The 19,416-nt window shown below is 39.0% G+C and overlaps 1 protein-coding gene across 13 annotated transcripts in view; it reads left to right on the top strand.

Annotated features, from left to right (window-relative positions):
* The window catches only part of AASDH (aminoadipate-semialdehyde dehydrogenase), a 33,147-nt gene that overhangs the window by 1,483 nt on the left and 12,248 nt on the right, over nt 1–19,416 (top strand). For 3 of the 13 annotated variants that reach the window (XR_014551939.1, XR_014551944.1, XR_014551945.1), the window contains 13 exons: nt 2,004–2,124; nt 3,804–4,114; nt 7,303–7,495; nt 8,349–8,590; nt 9,240–9,346; nt 10,227–10,399; nt 11,720–11,912; nt 12,864–12,979; nt 14,104–14,866; nt 15,524–15,687; nt 16,332–16,457; nt 17,152–17,283; nt 18,998–19,415. Coding sequence is in view for 2 of the 13 variants with exons in the window: in XM_083630182.1 (XP_083486308.1) it covers nt 2,004–2,124; nt 3,804–4,114; nt 7,303–7,495; nt 8,349–8,590; nt 9,240–9,346; nt 10,227–10,399; nt 11,720–11,912; nt 12,864–12,979; nt 14,104–14,866; nt 15,524–15,687; nt 16,332–16,457; nt 17,152–17,283; nt 18,998–19,112 (2,756 nt within the window). In the remaining 11 variants the exon portion in view is untranslated. Of the gene's footprint in view, nt 1–2,003; nt 2,125–3,803; nt 5,720–6,005; nt 7,496–8,348; nt 8,591–9,239; nt 9,347–10,226; nt 10,400–11,719; nt 11,913–12,863; nt 12,980–14,103; nt 14,867–15,523; nt 15,688–16,331; nt 16,458–17,151; nt 17,284–18,997; nt 19,416 lie in introns of all 13 variants that reach the window. The other 10 variants (XR_014551940.1, XR_014551946.1, XR_014551941.1 and 7 more) reach the window with 7 other exon arrangements.

The raw sequence follows: 19,416 nt of genomic DNA on the forward strand, positions 1-19,416 counted from the left end.
CAGTTACCTCCCCTACAACATGTGAAATTTCTCGGTTTCAGTATTAGCTTGCTGAATCATGTGGGTGAAGCTGCCCACAAAACACAAGATTAGAGCCTGAGTATTATTGGTATCCATGCGTAATCAGTTATAAAAATGTGAAATTGAAGCAGTTGTAGATAATGAGTTGTATTGGATTAAGTGATGCTCAGAGTCGATCCATTTAGACCAATGGATTTAAGTCATGACTAACTTAAATCTGTTGGTTTCAGTGGGTTAACTCATAGTATGACTTAGTTGGGTGCAACCAACTTTTTATGTAAATCAGGACAGTAGTACCTTTAGGTATGAATTCCTTTGAAGAATTGTTTTAAGTAACATGTTCTCAATTTTTTTAAGTGAAAGAAAAAGTTGCAGTTTGCTCCAATGCATCTAGGGTGGGGTGGCTGGGTGTGTAAGCAGATAGTGACATGCACATCCCTTGTCAGGTTGGTGTGTGTGCTACACAGTTTATTGCACATACACTGGTTTGCATGTACATTTCCAGGCTGAATCCAGCTTTTGGGGTTGAATGCACAGTTCCCCTCACTGTCTTTGGAACCAAAAGTACAGCTCATAACACTTGCTTAGACATGGAGGGAAAATAAATTGAATCCAGCCCACACTCTCCTCTTCCCACCAGATATCAGGTTGACATTGATATCAATATTGATTGGCAGGTAGTAATGCTCACTTCTGGATTTGAAGCATGGAATGTTAAACTAAGATGCTAGGATGATGTAACATAACTGGAGTAGTCTAGCTAGTTCGTTTTTCACTTGTCAGCAGTTGACGCTAGCTTTTTAAAAAATTAATCATTGAGTAGAGTTTTTGGAAAATTCTATTTTGAAACATGGGTATATAAGAGATGGCTGAAATAATGATAGGTTATTTTTATATACCTAGTTGATGTCTTGTTACTAGGTAAGCGATTCATGCAGTTCGCATATTAATCTCACAACAAATGAAAATAGAATTATAATGTGTTTGGCATTTATGAGTCTCCTCCACATTTCCTCCTCCAAATGCATGCACCCATTGAGTTATTTATTGATAACGGCTTTCTTTCTGCCTTTAGGTCAATTGCAAAAATCTTAGAAAATCTGACATTTGTCATTTATGATGTATGTCATTCATTTTCACTTTGCCTGACAGAAAAGTTCTGTGGAAATTTCCAAGTAGATTTCCTTACTCCTTTGGGGCAGGGGTTCTGTTCTGGGCCCCCCCACATGTTGGCAGAACCCACGCAAAGCATTCTACCCCACTCCTGTTCCGCCCTTTAGTGATATTTTAGGGTAACTTCTGTGTTCAGCACTGTGTGCAATCGCACGCCAATTGGGCACACGTCAGTCGGTCGTTGCCTGTACAATAAACTAAAGCCTGTGTCATATTACGTACTTCCTATGCAAAGATGTGCACACCCTATTCACAAAGGTTATGTGTGTACAGGGGGAAATCTAACACATGGAGCAGTTCCTGAAGGTCAAACTAGACATGAATAAATGCTTGGAGGAGCTACTAATTATGTCAGAGCTTCTTGGTTGTTTAATAGTGCAGGAGGGGATTTTTATTTGGCCCATGATACATGGTGAGGGGAAATTTTGTTTTGGTGTCATTGGGAGATCCCCCCCCTTTTTTTTTTTTTTTGCTAATTGCAGCATGGGGGAGAGATCAGTTATGGAAGTAAGGGCAAAACTTTGGCTCGCCATGCTATCCAGATAAAAATGATGTGTTTGTGCAATTTTTTAAACAAATACATCTGATGTAATTAGCAGTAATGCACTTGGCATCGCATGTAGTTGGCCCTAAAAATAATTGTTTCATTACGTTAGTAAACTCCGAATGCCATAACATCTAGCAAAAAGACTACTTTTAATGTAAACCTGTGAATATGTAGATTTTTCTGTTTGGGCTGCTGAGAATTTTTGCTAGAGTGTTTGCTAGAATTTAGAACGCTTGCTAAATTAAGTATTCTGTTTTGCTAGAATTCTCCAAGTGCCAGCTGCCTATTCCCCTATTGATCCAGATGCCCCTCCAAACTTGTCTGCATATTTCATGAAAAAGTGTAACTTCCAATATGTCCTTGTGGAGAAAGACAGAGTTGATGTAAGTGCAAAAGCTTTCAACATGTTTTAATTGGGATATTAAAATGAGATTTTGAATTACACCTCACCTTTCCTTTATCAAACATACAGCTTAATAGTGCATGTTTTATTAGAAATCACCCTGCTGAGTTCAGTGGGATGTACTCCTAAGAAAAATCTTTGGGATAGTGATGGCATCAACTTGGATGACTTGCAAAGAGAATAAGACTATCAATGACTACTAGTCTTAGTATACCTTGTGTTGTCGGTTGCATGCCTCTTTACACCAGTTTCTGGGAGAACTCTTTGTACAAGTGGGGAAGACTACAGTTATGCTCAGTTCTTTCTCATGGGTTTCCCATAGGCACCTGGTTGGGCACTGTGAAAACAGAATTCTGGCCTAATTGGGTCTTTGGTCTGATTCTGCAAGGTGTTTAGGTTCTTTTTTTTTTTCAATATACTTTTTATTAGTTTACAGCAAAAATCATATATTTCTAACCAAATTTTCACAAATTATACTTTTGAGACTTCCTTCGATTTTTCTGGTAATCATCCATATATACTCCTAACTATAACGCATTTCCTTTTTTGCATTGTCTTTTAACTTTCACCTTTACCAATATATATTTTCCCAAACAATACATCTTAACCTTTACAGTGCTTCTTGAAACCCCACTAGCGTTGTTTGTGAATCACATAGATTTTTCAGATAATCTACAAAATTCCCCCAGTGTTCGATGAACTTTCGATTTTTATAGTATCTTATTTTTCCAGTCAGTTTATCTAGCTCCGCATAGTCTATTAGTTTCGTTCTCCACTCTTGAATTGTCGGCGTTTCTTCCTGTTTCCACTTCTGGGCTAGTAAAATTCTTGCTGCCGTAACTGCATACTGGAATAGCTTACAGTCTTTCCTTCTTATCTCTTTTCCTGTGATACCTAAAAGAAAAGCTTCTGGTTTCTTGACAAAGGTATATTTTAACATTTTTTTAAGTTCGTTATATATCCCTTCCCAGAAGTTCTTAACTTTCTTGCATTCCCACCACATGTGATAAAATGTTCCCTCCCTTTCTTTGCATTTCCAACACTTATTGTCCATTTTATACATTTTAGCTAACTTGACAGGTGTGATATACCACCTATAGAACATTTTCATCACATTTTCCTTCAATCCCATGCATGCAGTGAATTTTAAATTTTCTTTCCATAATTTCTCCCAATCATCAAATTGAATATTATATCCAAAATCTCTAGCCCAGTGTATCAGGTGTTTAGGTTCTTATTGCAGTTGAATGCTTATTTGCTTAGTTTTAAAACCCAGTCACCTTCATTTTTATATGTAAACCTGGCATAATACATACACATTAATTTGTACATCTGTTTAGAAAATGAAAACTTGCCTGTTCAGGATGGAAAGAATCAACAAAATTCAAAACCTTATTAAATTAGTATACCTGGAAGTAAATTCCATTGAACTCACTGGGCTGTAGCAAACTCCTGGTTTGTCTACTTGTTGTGGAGTAGTTCTTAGGGTGCACCCTTAGGGTTAAAATGTCTCATGCCTTTCAAGTCAGATTAGGTATCCCAAATTTCTTATTACTTTAGAAAGGTTTTTATTTGTCATAGGAGTACACTGTAGAGAAAAGAACAACAGTATTTGCACACGAATATTATTCAATTGAAACCATTCTTTCTCTCTTTCAGAAATTCACAGTAGCACATGGGCATTTGTTCTGCCATAATTCCTTTGAAATACCAAAAGTTGGTTTGATTCTTTTCCAGAGGAAGGGCAGTAATATTGAACATTTAAACAATAACAATGAAAGTTATGCCGTGCCAAGTGGCTTAGAGACACGAGCCTTGGACCAGCTTGAGACAGAACCATTCAAAGACCTGCTGGATGTCAGACAGCAATGCTCCATAGCATATATTTTACATACATCTGGAACAACAGGGATCCCTAAAATTGTCCGGGTACCTCACAAATGTATACTGCCAAATATTCTTCATCTTCGGTAAGTGCTTTTTCCCAAAAAAACTTTCATAGACTTTTAAAAATAAAGGTGACTAGCTAGAGGCCAGGTTGGTTGGTTGGTTATTTATTTATTTATTTATTTATTTGCTTTCATTTATAGCTTGTCTTTTTAACGGGATCAAAGTCAGCATACCTGATGACTTTCTGCCATAGCTGTCACCAAATTTTGCTTGTAGTAAATATTCAGAATTCAGAACTTGTATCAGAATAACACCATGTTTTTTGCCTGACTTCATTTAACTCTAGGTTTGTTATTTAAATGAGTTTGGTGGTAGTTTGTGTGTGCTCTGATAGCATGCTTGTAATTAATATTTAACATTGTCAGGGTGGTGAAAGTTTGGCATATTTTGGACATACAGTATACCTATATATGCATACTGAGTAGAAAGTGCCACTGAGTTCAGTGGGTATTATTGTCAGGAAATTGGCTGTGGGATTGCAGTTTAAGTGATAGGTGTCAAAATGTACATCTGTACAAACATAATGGCCCAGTTCACACTTAGACTAAACCACAGTTTATGTGGAAGACCCTCCATGAATTCTAATGACCTGTTGGACTCACTCCACCACCCCCATCTCTCACAGAGAATTTAATTTTGCTATCAAAGAATCTCTGCTTAGCAAGTATTAACCAGGGATTTGGTTTAAAACAAGCAGTAGTTGTTAAGCAAGTAAACTTCAAACCATGGATAATGAAATGGGCTTTTTTCAGTAACCATTATAGTTTTAAGTAAAAATCCTTGGTTCATATGTAATGTTACGCCAAATTCTTTAGAAGTGAAACAAAATACTGTAGACCTCCTCCTCCTCCTCATTGCTCAGGGGGAGGTGGGAGTGAACGAGCCTGATGATTTGATCAGGCTCATGGAAACTCATCTACATAGCACCAAACCATAGTTAAGTGTTATGTGCAAACCTCAGCCGTTGATTTATTTGTGATGGTATGGTATGCTTGAATATTGCAAAAGTAAAACTATTGCAACTTCATACACCTTGCAACAAATGTTGAGTTTCAGATCTGATGTCTCATTTGAGTACAGATTTTCCCAGGAGAACCCTGTGTCTGCTGTTGGTTGATTTCCCAGTCCCCTTCAGCTTGACAAGGCTGTTAGAGAAATTGGTAATAAATGAAATATGAGCTCTCACAGGAATATGGACCTCTTTTTTAAAAAATGAATTGTGCAGAAATTATTAGGAAGATTCCTTGTTCTTCTTTTTGTGGGCTTGTGTTTTTTACTTCCTTGATCAGCAGATGTGTTGGGGGGAAGAGACAACTGAAGATCCCAAATAATACAGGTGTATCACCCAAGCAATGCAGATACATCCTAGACTGGTGTCTCTTGGGGCTGGTTCACACAATATTCATCACTTTATGCCACCAAGATTTAATACTACAAGCAGAATTCCATCACCTCTAATGCTGTGCTTTCGAAAAAAGTTAGTTGGCAGTAATCGAGTGTAAAAAAACAAAACAAAACCAAGTGATGGATGGGGGAAACATCCACTGGAAAACTGGGAATTTTTTTGGTACAGTATTTCAGCTAGTTATTTAACTGCATCTGCAATTTGCAGAGTAAGAAGTACCGTATTTTTCGCTCTATAAGACGCACCAGACCACAACACGCACCTAGTTTTGGGAGGAGGAAAACAAGAAAAAAAATATTCTGAATCTCAGAAGCCAGAACAGCAAGAGGGATCACTGCACAGTGAAAGCAGCGATCCCTCTTGCTGTTCTGGCTTCTGGGATAGTTGCGCAGCCTGCATTTGCTCCATAAGACGCACACACATTTCCCCTTACTTTTTAGGAGGGAAAAAGTGAGTCTTATAGAGCAAAAAATACGGTAAATATCTATTGTTGTTTTTGAAGATAGATAATCTTGGCATGTTGCTTTCATATTAATCACAACCTATCTTTTAAAAATGTTTCTAATTGTCTTTAAAACTTTTATCTTTCCCCTCACCAACAGAATTTTTGTTTTTCAAGAGCTTTGTTGTAATTCCAGTTGATTGTTTGGATGCACTGCTTTCATAACAGAAATAATAAACCATATGTTTCTTATGGGTGAATTAAGCCATTAAGCCATTTTGAGTTCTAAAAAAAAAAAAAAAGGCAAAAAGCACAGGCAGCCTTGAAGAAACACTTTAGTTTTTGTATTCTTTTCTTCATTTCAGTTTATTTCCTAACATAGCACTCATTATTTTTCTTCCTTATCTGCTTGACCTGGTTTTTATTTTGGACCATTAAGAACATTTTGGATGTAATCCAGCAATGTTAGGTGCTTTTAGGTTTCATTTATTTTTCTCCCATTCAAATACATGGAATTTGAAAGCGCTCGGCTTTGGCTGGATTGTATCCTACAGCGGTCGATTGCACCCTGCCTTTTGTGATAGCAGCATTTCGGGATCTGCCACAATCACATAGAAAGTGGGCAGAGCTGAGGGTTTGCTGGGTGAAGAGCACAGAACACTCCGCTTGGCCACAGATTTGCTTTACCTGCCCACAGCCCCTCTCCCCAGACACTTTCCCCCATATGAGTGCTCTGATACCAGATGCGACTATGACTAAAGGGAAAAATCTTGGGGGGGTGGGGGGTGCGGAGTAACTACAAGGAGACAAGCTATTGGTGAGACAGGAAGAATTTGACTACAGTCACCCACCATGTCCCTTTTAAATTAACCTCATTCTGTGCTGGGTTTGTTTAATTTTACAACATTTTATTGTGCTTTGGGATTTTCCTGCAATTAAAGTAAAATCAATTGCAAACCTTCCAGTTTCACGTTGAGTTTGTTTTTTTTTAAAAAAAGAAGCCTAGGAAACATTATAGGTTATAGAAAATAATTATTCAAGCTTGACAGATTTTAAACAAAGATATATCCTGTCAGAGCTTGAGAACAAGAAGACCTAAGGGAGAGAGAAAACTGGACCCACAGAGTAATTGAATATTCCAGGGGGAGGAAATGAAAGTGGCTAGGGGGCAGTAGAGCGTTTTCAACTTGTCATGCCCTCTTATATGGGTGGTAGGGGGTTTCATTGGCTTGTTTGATGCCTGTATGATTCTGTACATCTCCATTGTTTGATATGTGTGTGTGTCTATGTGAAATTGCTAGTTTTGGATTCCAAAATGCATGTGATGGTTGGAGAGGTCTTTGTGTGTCTTTTTTCTTTAGAGATGTATTTAAGGTCACACCAGATGATACAGTGTTTATGGCCTCTCCCCTGACATTTGATCCATCTGTAATTGAGCTGTTCATTGCTCTGGCAAGTGGGGCTTCCCTGCTTATAGTTCCTAACCTGATTAAAATGATGCCACAGGAGTTGTCTGAGGCTCTTTTTCAGCACCACAGAGTGTCTGTATTACAGGTAAGATATGAGAAGTGCTAACTGTTTGCTCTGAATGCTGCTTCTGCACAACACTGGAATACAATGATGATCAATCAGTACAGTCATTTTTTCTTTTGTGTATTTTTAAATCTCTCAATGAAAATGTGCAGTAACTGTGAAAAATGAGACCGACAGGTTAAGGATCATTAGGAAAAGGATGGGGGGGGAATGTGCTGTGTTTGTTTTTCCGTATAGCTTCTGTCCGTGTTCCATATGAGCTTTAGACTCAGTTGACCTGCTTCTATTAAATGAGAAAAAAATAAAAATAATCAGCATGTTGCTTCCAAGTAAATACTTTGGATTTGAGCTATATGTGGACTTAAGATATATGCAACCTGTGTTTACAGCTTCTTAAAATTTGGACATTGACTCATAGAATAGTCACTGAGTAATTGCTGTTTGGAGAGTTTCTGCGTAGGGTTGTCTCAGAGAGAAAAGAGGCCACTTAGCCATGGCTTGTCTTCCAGCAATGAATTAAAGCCCTATCACTCATTGTGAGCATCATGAGACAGGTGTCCAAATCTTGAGAACCTAGTCTGTATGACCATAGTCCTTAACTAGCAGAACCAGTAATGGGTTCTCAGTAGCCACACAACTGATCCTGCTGATTTCTCTTTTCATCCAATGTTAATAGTTTCCAAGCAGCACAAAGTACATAGAAAGTTAGTGCTGACATTCTCACTTAGAGGGGCCCTAAGTCTGCTGCAGTCTAAATTCTGTCCACAGGGCTTCTGGTTGCCTGTTTCTGCTGTATACGGTAGTACAAGTAACAGAAATAGATTTTGGTGGTTGGCAGATACTTATCTGGAAACTTATTTTCTATAATGCATAGGCTACACCCACACTTCTGCGCAGATTTGGAGTTCAGCGCATTAAATCAACATTGTTGTCTGCTGATACGTCACTGCGAATCTTAGCTCTTGGTGGAGAAGCATTTCCTGGACTGAATGTGCTAAGAAGCTGGAGAGGAAAGGGAAACAAAACACACGTGTTTAATATCTATGGTATTACAGAAGTTTCCTGCTGGGCCACATGCTACAAGGTTCCCGAGGAGGTTTTTAGTTCTGATCACCGGTAGGAAATGTCATTCTGTTTTGCTGCCTGCATGCACACTTTGGTTGATGAATAAATGATAAAAAGCTTAGTAGTACAAATCCTCTGTAGATGGAATGATCTTAGTGGATTTCTGTGGGTGTTTGATATGAGAGAGAATTTCTAAGGCAGGCCCTTATCATTTGGATAAAATGACCTTAAAGAAGTAGTCACGTTATGAATAGTACTTGTGTTGCATTTTTAATCTTAAGAAATAATTCACACGAGCTGAAGCATCTGTCAGAAATGGTTGTTGGTGTATTTCTTTTTCCAGAGATGCTTTCTAACATCTACATGATGTTTGGGCTGAGATGTCATCAACATGCAGATGAGACATAGTTTTGCAGCACTTTTCCACCTAATCCCGGGAGGCAGTGGGAAATCTGAACAGATGTCTGGGGGCTAGATTGGGGTACATGAATAAGTTGAAAATTGAACCAAACAAGTTCCTCGGGTTGGGAAATATGCAACTCTGACTGGTAGTCCAGGACAGAGTTGCATTCCTTCAAGAGGACTAAGTATTTAGTTTGGGAGTACTCCTGGATTCTTCACTTTCGATGTTATATTTAAGAACTTTTCTCCCTGTCTCCTACTCCAACATTACTTTTCCCCCTTTTCTCCTTGCTTTTAGATTTGATTCCCTTGTACCACTGGGAACCCCACTGTCTGGAACAATAGTTGAAGTCAAAGATGCTAATGGTTCTACCGTTCTAGAAGGTGAAGGTCAAGTGTTCATAGGTGATTTTCTATCTAATATTTTTAATTATAGAGTTCACTACCTGAAGATGTGGTGAAAGCCATGGGCTTAAATGGTCCTTTAAAAGGATTAGACAAATCTATCAACAGTTGCTGGTCATGATAGCAACTTTGAACCTCCAGGTTCAAAGACAGTATGCTGGAGAAGAGTGAGCAAGCAGGCTGTTCCCATCATGCACTGTACGCTGCTGGATCAAACCAGAGGTACATCTAGACCAGCATTTTATTTTCACCATGTCAAATATGACCAGTTGCCTATGGGAAGCCATAAACAGCACTCTCCTGTAAAAAAGTTTCTGACTTCTTGGAGGCATTCAGTTGACCAGCACTATAAACATGATGCTGGACTAGGTGGACTTTTCCTCTGATCCAGGAGGGCTTTTATTTTATTATTAACTGCGTTTAGAACTTCTGGGAACAACCCTGTGATTTTATTTACTGGTGACTTGAAGCCTTTGAATAGCATAGATAGTGGTGCTTGGAAGCAGATCGGCATTTGTTTTAAAAATAGTTTTTTGTCTCCTGTTCTTGTTAGCTGGGCATAACATACTGGAACATCCAAATTAAAATGTGGTATTTTTGGTTGTCATTATCCTAAGACAACTTTTTAAAGACAGCATCAGGCAAATTTTAAATAATCAGGCAGGATGTTGCTTTTTGTATCTTTTCAAGTCACCTAGTGTAAATGTTTCAGATTTTTAGTATTTGATTTTTTAAGAAAACTGTTCCTTCCCGCAGGTGGATGGCATATCTGTTGCTTTTTTTTCTTTTTCTTTGTTACCTGCTCTTTAGCCATCTTTCTGGTTCTTGATGTCTGCTTGTGGACCACTTTGGTCTTCTCTTCATGATTTTTTTTTAACAGGAGGTGAGGAACGTGTCTGCTTTCTTGATGATGAAGTAACACTACCTAAGGGCACAATGAGAGCAACTGGAGACTTCGTAAGAGTAAAAGATACCGAAATGTTATTCTTGGGGCGGAAGGACAATCAAATTAAACGTCATGGCAAGCGCCTCAGTATTGAATATGTACAGCAGGTAATGTAATAAATAACTATCAAAGTTCTTAGGTAGACTGAGAGAGCCTGGTCATGATCTTCGTCCTATCAATCTCAAGTCTGGAGTACTGCAATGAACTCTACATAGGGCTACCCTTGAAGACTGTCCAAAATAGGCAACTGGAGCAGCAAGATTGTTGTACAAGATGGAATCGTGACATATTTCCTGGGGATTAGTTCCTTTTGATGGTCTTTCCCCAATTCGTAATCCATGTGGACACACTGGACAGCAAAATGGGGCAAGAGACTTGGGTTCTCTCTAGACAAAAGGGTTCCCCAAGATATGCAAGAAAATCCTGCCTTTAAAAATGCGGACCCCATTCCCATACCAACTCTGGCAGGGAATGAGGGCTGCACATGCATACTACCTTTATTCTGCCTTTGAATGTTGATAACAGAGAGTAACATACAGGCACAAACCCTCTGATAGCCATGGCATTGAAGAGGAGCAAGCAGTTTGCTTTCAGAAGGTGGTACATGGCCTTGTAGCTGGCTTCATAGATACCCCACTGAAGACTTTCTGCTTGAGCCCTGTGCTTCTGGTGTTACTAGTGGGAAGGCTGTTGTCTTTGTCTTCTCTACTCATCCCTCTCTATTTTTTTGTACATCCGTATTTATACTTTTCTGAAATAGTATTGAGTATTCAGTAACTCTTATTTGATTGCTATCGATTCAATACCTTCTTTTCACGGTGTAGAATATTGTTCTACAGAAGATGCCCAATAGAAGATGCATTTGGAAGCTCTAAAATTATTCTCTCTGGTTATTAGTAGCCTAGACTCCCCCCCCCCCCAAAAAAAGATAGTTATTTCAGCCATACTGGAAAAATCAAACAATACTCAAAGCCAACAGTATTTATTTACTTTCCATTCACATCATGTGATAGGAATTTGTGATATGACTATCTCATGATTAAAATATTTGTATTCTTTGCCAGCGTTCTTCTCTTCCCACCTCCCCTGCCTTTCTCTGTAGCTGACAAATAGCTACCTTTCAAGCATTCTATGTAAGTGGAATATTTATAGACTCCTACACGAATAGAAGTTCAATAAAAAGTGCTTATGCATCTCTCATTGTCTAGGTCCAGCAGTGCAATAACATCCACCCAGCTTTTCAAATTACATATTCTGCTCGTTCTTCAGTGCAATAATTTTTATGGTCACTAAATTAGATTTGAATTATAAAATGAAGAGAGAGTTGAGGAAAATAGAGGCATCTGATTTACTTCCGTTATATGTTGCTTGTAGTTGTAGTTTTCTGTAATTGTTGCTAGATTAAGCCAGAGTAATTTATTTTTCAGATTGCGGAAGGCTACTGTCAAGTGGAAACATGTGCTGTGATATGGTATCAACAGGAAAAATTAATTCTGTTCGTTGTGCCCAAAGGCAATTTTAAAAAAAGAGACATTTTAAAGAAACTCCAGGAATGTCTTCCTAGCCATGCAGTCCCAGATGAGGTTTTGCTGATTGACACTTTACCATTCACATCACATGGTAAGATAAATAATGTTTAAATAAATGTCCTTAATAATTTATATTAAGCACTCTTCCATTTTAAAAATCAGCTCAAATGGAAAGTATATTATTTAAAAACGCATGCAGGACCGATGCAGTGCAAACATCCACGCATACCAAGTTTTGAAAGTCTGGAAAAAACACACACAAAAAGGACAGCAATGATTACATAGAAATCTCACTGGTCAAGTCTCCTTGGGGAGTCTGTCCTATAATTGCAGTGTAACTTTGCAAGCAGTATACGTATATGTTGTATTTAAGTGTTGCATAGAAGCCAAATGTGTCTAATTCTTTGGTGAATCTCCGCAAAAGCAGAGCCATTCTCAGAGCTTTAATTTTCCTCTTCCTTGGAGCAACAGACATACAAGAAACAGTTTTGACACTCTCAGAACTGGTTTGCCACACAGATTGAAGGACAAGCTATATGTAAAGCTTCACTAAACACATAGAGCTAGCCTGAATTGTGATGGGTGGTGGTCTATGCATACATACACATCTCCTGCAGCCTCCCCATCACCACCACCACCCCACTCCTCCTCCATCAGGCATGGATTACATTAGGAAAGAAACTCCCGTGGGCGTTAATGTGAGGTTTTTTTCCTAATGCTTATTGTCATGCTGGGAGGTGAGAGTTGAGGATTTGTTTACCAAGATCATAACTGAGGTTGGAAGACTTAAGCCTCCAGCAATGCTGTGCTTCCAGTGACTTTCATTCCCCTTGCATTGCTTCTGAAATTTTGTTTTAAAAATACGCCCCGCATGATTGCTAATGTAGGTAACATAATGTGTACTTCGTCCTTGAGGTCTGTGCTATAGTAAAATAGATGTGCATGCCTATTTGTACCTAGTGAAACTTCGAGCCTTAGCAAATATGTTGAAATCCTTACCTTTCATATAATTTTTTTAAAAAACCTTTTCTTTTGTATAAAGGCAAAATGGATGTGTCTGAGCTGAGCAGGATTTACAGCAGCCATTTGAACTCTAGAAGGAGTGACAGTAAGCTGAATGAGAATGAATTGTGGGAGAGATTGCAGCATTTATGGAAGGTAGTGTTTTAAGCTACATCTGTATCATAGCAATTGAGTTTCCATACATGTTAGGAATGCAGGAGAGGAATATAGTCTAATTATTTTTTGGCATGTGCAGCATATGCTACAAATCCCTACATTAATTTGGTGTTTTACTACAGCTTTGCAATAATTACGGTATATGGAAACAATTATCCCTCTCCCCTGCTCACCCTTCTGGAAGGCTTAAGTGTTGGTACACAACTGTAGCAGACAGATTGGCTTGCTGCCATCTAATCTATCAAAACTTTCAGAAAACCGTTTCCTAAACTAAAAGAACTATATCAGTACTTGCCAACTGGGAGTAGATGGAGCATGGATTTTATATATATATATATATATATATATATATATGGCCATTATGTAGTGTTTTCTAATATATTTAGGTTCTAATTTTTATGAGCTGGAGTTGCATACAGATGAACATAATTTTTACCCTGTATTTCTTAAGATGTGTACACACAGTTTGATTATATTGTTCTGTTCCAGCAGATGCCCCTGGCTAAGTTAAGACCCCAGACCCAGGTTGTTGACATAAAGTGAGCACAGAGAAAGGGTCTCCTTATTTCAGTGTAAGAGAAAAGGGGCAATAACAATTGCTTCCTTTTCCTTTCGTCCCAACAAGTTTTGCCCTGTTTTATAGAAAAAAATCTGGAGTGAGCCAAGATTTCGGGTTGTATCCAATGTTATTCATACTGAAATTAATGGGCAGAACTTAATTGGATAATCAACTTTAGTTTGACTGGCCAGCTACTTTGATCATTGTTTTGTACTCTTTTTATATTGTTTTATGCTTTATTGTTGTAGACCACCTTAATATTGTAGTATATAAAAGGCAATATAAACACTTTTATTAAAATAAAATAAAATAAAAAGGACTTCATTCCTACATGTGCAACCTTTCAGGGGCAATGTGCCAGTACTGAACAAAACAGAAGTAGAAGTGGGCAGAACCATTGGTACAAAATGCTGCCTTCCAGCTGTGCAAAAGCCAAAGGTTTCTATGCACGCACCCATGCCACTCCATCAAGGCAAGCAAAGAGGCAATATCAAAGTCAAAAGTGTGTGCATTACATGTTTTGCTTCTTCCTTTCACCCCCTAGGCTGTTTTGAATTTCCCAGATGAATCTGCAAGCATTTTAAAAGAGTCACGGTTTTTGCACAGTGGCGGGGATTCCTTAAAATCATTACAGTTCCATGATGAAATTGAACATATGGTAGGCAAGCCTGTCCCTGGCCTCCTGGAAATTATTCTCAGTAGATCCATCGAAGAGGTCTACAGACATATCTTAAAAACAGTTTTCCCAAGCAAAAACCTGAAATTAAGCTGTAACAATGCTGTAAAAAGAAAGCTGAGTGAAAGCAACAGAGAGGAGCCCAGTAAAAAGTATGTGCAGCTAAAACCTGAAAGATCCCCAGTAGTTGAATCAAATATTGTTGGATTTACTGCCGTGACCCGAGGAAACCGGTTGTTGTCTATGGGTGACCCCTTGAAGAACCCCAGTAATACAGAGCAAGCAGGAGAGAGCGAAGTTTTGCCGAGCGTGCGGGATAAAACAATTGTCAGCAGTGCAAATATGGCAGAAGATGATTCTATACTAAACACTCCTGTACATGAGAATCTTGGGCAAACGGCTGAAAAGTTAATGTTGCATCTCAGATGGAAGTCAGACCTGGGCAAATGTGTGGATGCATCTCCACTAGTTGTCACCGAAAAGTTATCTGCCTTTGTGTATATTGGATCGCATTCTCACGTGATTCAAGCAATTGACCTATATTCAGGAAAAGTCAAGTGGGAGAGAAACCTTGCGGATCGGATTGAGTCGTCCGCCTGCGTATCTAGGTGCGGAAACTTCCTTGTTGTTGGTACGTATTTATCGCTTTTCTCTTTGCTTTGGCATTCTAAGCAAGGGGTGGCTAACCCTCAGCCTGCAGGTCTTACCTGCCCCCCCAAGCAATTTTGTTCCTTTTCTCCCTCAAGGCCTTAGCCAATTTGGCAGTGGCAGAAACAAAACAAGAAAAGACATGGTGCTGGTTGATCATTTGATCAGCGGGGTCGGGGCAGTTACAAACAGATCAGGTCAGGTGTCCTGTACATTTTGTGTACAAGGCGGTGGTGTGGCTATACCTACTTTTAGCTACACCCATCATTGGCCAAGAGTGAATAAGGTCCATGGGCCAAAAGAGTTTACCCACTGCTCTTCTAATCAAAACTTACAGCAACTGAACAACTAGTGATTTTGTAGGACTGCTTCATAGTTCAGTAGCTGATTTAGTTCTTTTTTTATTCTATTAAATAAATGTGGGGTGTACCATGGGCTCGTAGTTTTCTCATATAAAAAGCAGTGCCCATCAATGGAGACCAGTTTATAAAGAATGCCACGGGTGTTTTGAATGGACTTCCTGTATTTGAATGAACGATAAGCATGTGAGGACTTCAAAAATTCAGTATTTTTGTGGACAGTTAAATAATTCAGTGCCTATCCAAATAAATCTGCTTTCTGTGGCTGTGATTATCTGCAGGATGTTATAATGGGTTGGTATATGTCCTCAGAAGGAGTGATGGAGAAACACACTGGACATTTGCAACTGAGGATGCTGTGAAAAGTTCTCCAGCTGTGGATACTTCCACAGGAGTAGTCTTCATTGGATCTCATGACCGTCATGTATACGCTTTAGATATTTATGTAAGTAGTCATGAATGTTTGGCCAATAAGAAATAATGAAAATGCCTCCTATATCTAATATCTATATAGCGCAAAGCAAGTCCCTTTGATTTTAGTGGAGCTTCTAAGTAATTTAGAATTGCAGTCTTAACTCAAGTTAGTAAAATGTAGCTCAAACGCCGTAAGAAACTGAAAGCTACAAACCATCAGCTGTTACGGGCTTTTAAAAATCCCAGTTAATTATACCTGCTTTAAATGTGGTCGGCTTATTTGCTGCTTACAACCCTAACACCGTAGCCATTTAAAGTTCTTACCACACCACTATTTCCATAATTGTTACCACTCAACAGAATCGGTATGGCATGCAACCCCTCCCCTTTTTAGCTGAACAGTTAGCAGTTATCTGCCTACTGCTGCTGAATGTGTCTAATGCTGTTTATGAGGTAGAACTGTGAATCCCATATTTTTGTTCTGAATAGTAATAATGAACTGGGTGCAACTTTGGGTATAAGTATCATCCCAATTAAGCACAAAGATTCTTCCACAGTGGAACACATGCTAACACTGTACCAATTTGCAGAATTTTGATACCGTGTATTGCACTTTAACATTTAGTTGAGCAATGGAATCATTAACTTGCATTTGTCTTTCTGTTATGCTGACAGAGGAAAGAGTGTGTCTGGAAATTACACAGTGAAGGTGGAGCTGTATTTTCCTCTCCTCACCTAAATCTGTTACCACATCACCTGTATATTGCTACACTTGGAGGGCTGCTGCTTGCTGTAAATCCAGTATGTTACTTTATTGCTGTTTATGGTCCATAAATAATACAAATGGAGAATTAAGAACTCAGGGTGGGGAGAGGTAATACAACAGCAGCTTAGGAGACAGTGAGATGAGAGAAATAACCCAGAGGAGCCTCCATACTGTTTTGATAACGCATGCTGTGTTAGCATACACTCACCACAAGAAACACCATCACAAACAGAACTTGTTTGAGAATTAAAAAGCTACTTTTTTGTTTAATTCCATTGGCTTAGTTCAGAACCATTTCCCTTCTTGTATAGTTATGTGATTTGTAAGATGATGACAAGTTTAATTATGGCCAGTTTCTTCAGCAACCATATCTCTAGTACAGGAGAACCATCCCTAATCGCTTAACTTGATTGATGGCAGAATCCATTTTATGGCAGAATATGTACCTTGGGGCCTGTGAAGTAGGGAAACAGAGAGCTGTGGTAGTTCACTTGTTACTGCATTTGTCACTTATACCTCATACTGTTAGTGACAAATTCCAAATGGATTGGAATTAGAAGTAATGAAGTATCTTCATTGTAGGAGCAGCTACTCAGATGCTAAAGGAAGAATGTTCTCCCATTTTCCCAGTATCAGATACTTCTATGTCTTTGGCCAGCTGCTTCATTTTCCCATTAGCTGAAGCCATGGGATGTACTAAAACCATACATTTCACGCATGCATTTTCAGATTACGGGGAACGCAATCTGGAAGAGCTTTTGCGGAAAACCTATCTTCTCATCACCACATTGCAACAAGGACTGTGTATGTGTAGGATGTGTGGATGGAAATTTATATTGCTTTAGCCACTTTGGAGAAAAGGTAAGCACTTGTCTTTTTATCTTTTGTTTTCAAAACTTGGATTAGAATTAACTCAATTCACACCTTTTAGCATCCATACTGGCCCAATGGAGCTTGTGTTATGTAAATCTGTTTTTCACAAGTAAGAAGAGTCACACTGGAGCAGAGAAAAGGTCTATCTAGTCCAGCATCCTGTTTCACACAGGGGCCAGGCATGTCTGCTATTGCCCTCATGTCATTTTTGCACCAGAGTGCATTGCATCACATTACAAAGGATTGGGAAGTTTTGGCCCACAAGCCAAATGTGGTCTCCACCGGTTACTTCCATAGAGCCCACAGCTGGTGCAGGTTATCACCACCATTGCAGCAGGTTCAGACAAATTCCTTCTTCAGGCAGTGGAGCCCAGTAGCATTTCTATCAGGAAGAACTTGATACAGTAGGGATCATTGGAATGCCCTTGAAAGCACTATGCAGGCTAGCTTATAGCCTGCCTGATATGCATCTCCAAAGGTCTTCTCAAGTGGACTCCTGTCTGAGGATGGAAGCCTTGGAAAGATGAGATCAGCTGGGGGCCCTTGCTGGAAGCTGCTCCATACTTTTTCATGAAAGTTTATGTATGCAGTATCTTCCAGATTGGAGTTGGAAAATTCCAGGAGGTTAGTGAGACAGGACTTACCTTTGCAGAAGCCACGTGATTATTCAAAACCCACAGTGCAGTCATATACATGTCTGCTCAGAGGCAAGTCCCATTGCATTCAGTGGGGCTTTTTCCAGGTAAATCTGTATAGGATTGCACACTTGATAATGCTTTCTATCAGTTTACTAGAGCTGATAGTGATAACCTAACTGGATTCTCGTTTCAGTATCCTTCTAGTCCATAAGACTGTTCTGCTTTAACCTTTGATTTTAATACCTAAATATGTATTTATAAGGATAATTTATCTCAACATGTGCATTTTGATACTTCTTTGAGCCAAGGACTGTTATAACTTTGAGAAGTCTCTTTACATACATGTTGCTTTCGCAAGTGCCGTCTTTGCTGCTTCTAGTCAGTTCAACACTTCCATCTCACCCAAAGGTCAAGTCCCTAGTTCTTGGTTCCAAGACCAACTTGTTCTAGGACATCTAGAAATTTTGCCTTAGTCATATCTGGAACATGCATCTACCCAGTTTGTGTGAGTTATCCATAGCTACAGCATTTCTTCCTTGACTTTGCTCTCAAGATCACTCTGGGTGATCTGCTTAGTGGGGTGAGAGGATGTCTCTACTACGATTTCATTTTATTTTTGTGGTGGGGGAACTGCTTTTGCTATCAACTGCAGTTCTTGGGAGTATCTATCACTTTTGAGCTTTCTAGTTGGACTCTTGTGACTTCATCTTCAAGCCCTAATTCACACATGCATGTACTTGGAGGTGCTTCACTTTAGGTTTCAGTTGAGGACTTGGCAGCGGAATATATGGAATATATGCAAATATGTATGAGGTGATAAGAAATCTCTGTGTACTGCTTGAGCTGTGATAGCTGCTTCACTTGAAGCAGCTACTGAATATTTTAATGAATGCATGTGGGTGAAATGAAAAAGGTGAGTCTGCTGGATTAGGCCTCAAATTGTATAATTTGTAAAGTTATTTGTGAGGTACAAAGGCTGGCACTCATTTGTGGCAGCAGTAAAACATGTGGCTGACACTAATAGAAATTTCAATAACTTATTTAATTTCTCAATTGTCACGCAGATATGGAAGTTTTCCAGCAATGGACCAATTTTTTCATCGCCATGTATTTCAGATTTTTCCAGCGATATATTTTTTGGATCCCATGACAACTTTACTTACTGCTGTAGTACGGAAGGTAATTTATTGTGGAAATTTGAAACAACATCAACTGTATATGCAATTCCATTTGTTTTCCATCATCCTGCCTTACAAGATGAAACACTTCTGGCAGTGGCATCCACAGATGGCAGAATATGGATCTTGAATGCCAAGACTGGCTTTGTACAAGGTGAAGAGAAGCTTCCAGGAGAAGTGTTCTCATCTCCTGTTGTATGGGGAACAACGATCATTGTAGGCTGTAGAAATAACTATATTTATTGCTTTGATTTATGTGTTTTTAAAACCAAATAAGGTGCCTAAAATTTCCCTTTTTGGGACCG

The sequence above is a fragment of the Podarcis filfolensis genome, assembly GCF_964270895.1.
Source record: "Podarcis filfolensis genome assembly, chromosome: 9".
Classification (NCBI taxonomy): Eukaryota; Metazoa; Chordata; class Lepidosauria; order Squamata; family Lacertidae; genus Podarcis; species Podarcis filfolensis.